This window comes from Dryobates pubescens, chromosome 12, assembly GCF_014839835.1.
Source record: "Dryobates pubescens isolate bDryPub1 chromosome 12, bDryPub1.pri, whole genome shotgun sequence".
NCBI lineage: Eukaryota > Metazoa > Chordata > Aves > Piciformes > Picidae > Dryobates > Dryobates pubescens.
Window position 1 is genome coordinate 13595690 of NC_071623.1, and position 6000 is coordinate 13601689.

Consider the following 6000-nt stretch of genomic DNA (forward strand, 5'->3'; position numbering starts at 1 on the left):
TTTCTAATAGAATAGGTATTGGTGCTGATATACTGTGTTCTGAGGATACAGTAAGTTAAAGTACACTAATGTACATCATCACTCAAGCCTAACAAAGGGTTGATTTTTTTTGTTCATTTTATGTAGACACATGTACAACCACTGAACATAGAATGGCTTACGTTGAAAAGGACTTATGAGATTGTCTACTCCAACCTCCCCACCATGGGCAGGGAAGCCCCTCAACTAAATTCAGCAGCTCAAGGCTTCATCCAACCTGGTATTGAATACCCCCAGGGAGGAAGCATTCACAATCTCCTTGGACAACCCAGAGTCTCACCACCCTCAGACTGAAGAACTTCTTCCTAAGAACCAGTCCGAACCTACTCTCCCTCAGCTTAAAACCATTCCCCCTTGTGTTAACACTAGACACCCTTATGAAAAGTCCCTCTCCAGACTTCCCGTAGAATCCTTTCAGGTGTTGGAAGGTCCCCCCAGAGTCTTCTCTTTTCTTCTTTAAGCTGAACAACCCCAGCTCCCTCAGCCCATCCTCAGAGCAGAGGTGTTCAAGCCCTAGGATCATCTAAATAGTCAATTTTGCTTTAGGTTTTAATCTCCAGCCAGACAGCTATGTTGCACAGTTGAACACGCTACAGTGATCCTTTTGGCATTTGTGACAATGTAGAGCTCTAGGGTTATTTTTTTTTTCTTTCAGAAGCATTAATGTGAAAATATTTTTGTTCTTAATGCAACTATAAGTAAAACAAACAAGTCAATCTACAAACATCCTTCATATCTCGTTCATTTCACAACTGAAACCTATCAGTTGAGGTCCTACTAAACGATGTCCACAGAACACAAATGTTGGCACCCAGCAAGTATTTAAAAACTACCATACAATCACAGAAGACATCCTGCTGGAAGAGACCTCAGAGATCACCCAGTCCAACCTTCAACGCAGCACTGAAGGCTCAACACTGAACCATGTTCCTAAGCGCCAAGTCCACACGCTGCTTAACCACCTCCAGGGATGCTGACTCGATCGCTGCCCTGAGCAAACCATTCCAATGTTTGAGAACCCTTCCAGTAAAAAATACTTCCTAGCACACAGCCTGAACCTCGCCTGGTGTAGCTTGAAACTGTTTCCTCCAATCTTGTCACTTAACACCAAGGAGAAGACGCGGCCCCCTCTCGCTCCAACCACCCTTCAGGTAGTTGCAGAGAGCGATGAGGTCTCCCCTCAGCCTTTGGGCATAGCACGGACCAAAACTCTTTTATGAGCAGAAAAAACTGGGCTGTTTCAGCACCAGTCTGCCACGCTGATGCCCACAGCAAGGTCGCCCCCATCTAATCGCTGATGTCAGCGCACGTATTGCTCCCCAGACGCCGGAAGACTCCGGCCCGGCGTCGCGGGTCACTAGCATTCCAGGCTGGAGGGAGCCAGAGCGGCCACAAAGTGCAGAGAGGGGCGACCAGGCGGCGCCGGTGATAATGCCCAGCCACGGTGGAAGAAGTGTGCACGGACCGCTACAAGCGGACGAGGGTCCCCCCACAACCTGGCCCGTAGTTGCGTCCCGTGTAACGAACCGGCACCACTCACCGGGTACCGGCAGCTCGTCCTCCTCGGCGAGCTCGGCCATGGCAGCTGGCGGCGGGCGCTCGCCCCCGCGCCCCATGCACGGCGGCGGAGGGCTGCCGGAAGTAAACACAGGCCCTGCTACGGGCAACGGCCATAGAGAGGGGCACAGCGCCCGCTGAACAGGCCGCCCGCGGGAGGAAGCCCGGCCTGGAGGTCGGGCAGATGAGGAGCGCCCCCCGGTGTCCGGCGGTAGGGAAGCCACCACCGGGGGCGTGCTGTTCCCGCCCCGGCCATCTTACAATTGTTCCAAGCCGGCGGCGTGTTGTTTGTGTTTGCCGATGTACGCGGAGCGCAGACCAGCCACAGCTCTCTAGGCGAGGCCTCACGGGTGCTGAGAGGAGGGAAGAGTCACCTCCCCTGAAACCGCCTTATGAGCCTTGTCTCCAGCAGAGCTTTGCTTTCCTGGTGCCATCCCTATCCCTTTCGGCGGCGTCATTTCTGTCTCTTCTCTCTGTAGCCCAGCCCTGCCTCCAGCTCCTGAAGCAGTTACCTCGTAGTGGGGCTCTAAGCTGAGCTTGCTGCTTACACAAGCCGGGACCCTGATACGTCCCCTTGCTTTCCTGAGTGATTGGAGGGGCAGCCTTGGCTTAGCTGGGTGAACAGACCATAACTCAGTAACTATTTTATCATGGCTGGGATGCTGCTGTCCTAAAAAGCAATTCCCTGTGTGTAATGGTCTCTCTTTCACAAAAATGTCTGTGTAAAGTCTTCTGATCTAGTTCATGAGAAGACATTCAATCAGCCAGCCAACCGGGAATCCTTAGGTGATGGTAGTAAGTCCAGGGGCATGTAGGTATTCAATCATATTTAATGTACAGTCCCAAATGTCCAGTGGAGCTTTTCCCTCCCCCCTTCCCCCCCCCCCCCCAAATAAATAATTAGAAATCTAGGATTGATTATGTGTTCTCATTTTCTTGCTATTGTAGTGTGTTTAAGCTGTGCCAGGTAAACTCTTGATGAAAGAAAAAGGTCTTCCTTTCAGGATGATGCACTGCAGTAAATGCTGCAGCTGGCTGCCTGGACAACCAATTTAAGCCTTGTTTTATGCAGAGTGTGATCAATGTACTTGGGGCATAATATTAGGTAGCTGTATAAATACACACAAGGGTGGCCATGTTTTCAAACAAGAACAAGAAGTGTTTGTAAGTTTTGCCCTTACACAAGGCAGGGATTTAATTTCTTTGAGCCCAAACACCCCTCTGTTGCTTTCTGCCTGTTGCACTTTAACACCAGCAGGCAACTAAGCACCACACGGCTGCTCCATCACTCTCCTCTCCTCTAGGGAGAGAACTGGAAGGGTGACACTGAGAAAACTCTTGGGTTGAGATAAAGTCAGTTTAACAGACAAAGCTAAAGCTGGGCACACAAGCAAATTAAAATAAGGAATTAATTCATCACTTCCTAGCAGCAGGCAGATATTCAACCATCTCCAGGACAGCAGGGTTCCATTGTGTAATGGTTACTTGGGAAGACAAATGCCATGACTCCAAACATGCCCTTCTTCTTCACCCAGCTTTATGTGACATCATATGGTGTAGGATATCTCTTTAGTCAGTTGGGGGTCAGCTGTCCCAGCAGTGTTTCCGTTCCTTCCCAAATTCTTGTGCACCCCCATCCTACTCGAAGTGGTATGAGGTGCAGAAAAGGTCTTGACTCTGTATAAGCACTGTTCAGCAATAACTAAAACCTCCCTGTGTTACCAAATACAGTTTTCATCACAAATCTAAAACATAGCCCCATACTCAACAATACAAATAAAGTTTACCCTATCACAGCCAAAACCAGCACACTGTCTCAACTGTTTCTTCTAAGTCTGGCATGAGGGGAATATCCAGCTGCTCAAAACTGAACAAATATTGTTCCACCAAGTGATGCTTGAGATTGTAATTACCAGATACTGTGGTTGCCAAGAATATAAATAGGTTATTAAATGATTAGAAATGTTCATGAGAAGAAGGTGTCTGCAGCAGAGTTTTGGTTTCTGTGACTGTGGAAACCCATTTGAGGATCAATATCTGGTTGGGAAAGATGGGAGCTACCTCACAAAGCGGGACAAATGTATCTCTGCTGGTGGGATGGCTGATCTGGCAAGGAAGTCTTTGAAAAAGGAACAATGGGGAAAGGACTGACAATGGAGCAGCGTCTGAGCGGCCAGATGCTGAGCTCCTAGAAGACTTAACTGGCCACCACTGAGTACAGATGGATGGGAAAGGTAGTATAGAGTGGGCATTTGGCTTTAGACAACTGCTGCAGGCAGAAGTCATGCTGGCAGGGGTCCAGTTACACCACATTGTCACATATGTCCAGGCAGACACGTACCACTGGAAGATACAGCTTGTGTGTGCACGATGGGGTGAACTGCCCTTCCTCAGAGATGCCTCAGCTGCTGAAGCTCACTCTGCAAAAGAGAGGCACCAAAGTCAGGCCTTTCCTGAGGGTGATATGCCAGGGAATAGATGAACTATGAAAGGACATTGGTCTCCCAAGCTGTTTACTTAAGGTTGAAAGGAAGCAGCATGGATATTCTTGGTGCACTATCCCCCAGTCACTGCTGTAAAGGTGCCTTTCTTGCCTTTCCCTACCCTGACTGCTGCTTACCCTCAATAAAGGAATTATCAGGGGTAAGTATTCTGCCAGCTCAGAAAGCAGAGAAGCTTTATGTTCATATTAAATGACAAGATCACTATCATTCCTTTATGCTAATCTACATTACATTACATTATTCTCTCTTCAGTGTGTCTCAGCTCATGTACTGCTGTTACTCCGTTTTCAATACCAAGCCCTGGAATACAGCAATGCACCAAACCAATTCAATCCTGATTTCAACACTAAAGCATCTTATGGTCTTGAGACAAGTCAGTCAGTTTTTCACATGGTCACACATTGAGCCCTGGCTGCCTGGAGCAACTAACAGGAACAGGGGGTGGCTCTGGGGTTCCATGCTGATAGGTGCTGCTGTCACCCCAAATATAAGAGAAGTGTGTTGCACCAACAGGAATGTCAGCATGCATCCAGCTCTCCTGTGCCTGACACTGCTGTTTGCTCACAGGAGCTTATTGAGGGAATTAGTCCACAGAAGAACTGGGGTCAGGTGACCTAACAAAGGGGTGCTGGCACTGTCCCCTCCCTGTGGGTCTGCAAGATGAGACTGGGAGCTTTGGAACTCCCACTACCCATTTTTCTGGATACCACATAGTTCCTATGATCTGGTTGTGAAGGCCATGGGAGACATTTGCCGGAGAAGGGAAAACAAGGGGCCCTGATTATCTTCTCTATGAGCAGTTCTGGCTCTTCCATTCTCTTGCCATTCATTTCTTTTGGGTTTTGCTTTCTGTTCTGCCTGACAAATGACAGAAGATGCATTTCCCAAGACATCTCAGGGTTGAACTGGCATGAGGAGTCCCGAACAAATCCTACCAAGAGCTATCACTCTGCATGACATTTTCACAGCAGCCTCTCCCTGTGGGGAATTCAAACTTCTTTTCTCTGTGTTTTAATTATATGATCCTCACATTGTAATTTCAACATATCGCTTCTGTGACAGATGTGCCATCACCTTGATTTACACAAGTACACTTCTCTTTACCACTGAGGTGGAAATGAGAAAGTTATGGTCATATTTCAAAGCCACCTGCAGTGGAGGTGGCATAAAATCTTATCTGACAATTATATTTGAAGGTAGAAATTTAGATGAAAACACTTTAGTACTTAGCAATTGGCAACATCAGATTGTGCAGACTGTAATATTTAAGTTTCTGAGCCTCAATGAGAGCTGTTACCATCATACAGTTGAAAACATGGTCAGAAAAATCACAGGCAAATACATATTTTTTTTAATCTAGTCTTTCTCTGTCCTTGCAGGACCTTGAGGGTATGAATAAGCCTTGGTGGCCCTGCCCAGCCCCACGCCTATTGGCCTAGGACCCTCATTTTGGCTCAGCACCATCCTGTCAGTCTCTGCCTAGGCTGTGCTGGGGCCAAGTCCCCATGACCCTGGTCCCATCCCTGAGGGAGCTGACCCACTCATGCTGCCCTGACAAATCTTTTACCTCTTGCTACTAGCACGTGCTCCTGTACAAATATTTAGCAGACATGAAATTGCTATAAATGGTGTTGACATAGGTGTGACATGATGGGCCCACAGGGAAGAGCACAACCTGAGTGGTGCAATGGCCCTCAGAGAAATCTCTTCCTGTAGAGTTTGACCAAGGAAGAGCTTCAATTTCAGCCCCTGCCAGGCCCAGCCCTGGCTGGGATGACCAAAGCAGACTTTGGTTCTTGTTTTTTCCCTCATCTACACAGCAGTACAGCTCACTCTCTGATTCACATGCCTTTGTCTGAGGGACTGAGAAGCCTAATGTGAGCAGAAGATGCTGTTTAAC

At 48.0% G+C, this 6000-nt stretch overlaps 1 protein-coding gene across 1 annotated transcript in view; it reads right to left on the reverse strand.

Moving 5' to 3' along the window:
- RPGR (retinitis pigmentosa GTPase regulator) overlaps positions 1 to 1655 on the reverse strand; it is a 47646-nt gene extending 45991 nt beyond the window's left edge. Inside the window, exon 1 of the mRNA XM_054165858.1 lies at positions 1580 to 1655. Within this exon, the coding sequence (XP_054021833.1) occupies positions 1580 to 1655 (76 nt within the window). The remainder of the gene's footprint in view (positions 1 to 1579) is intronic.
- Positions 1656 to 6000: the final 4345 nt, after the last annotated feature.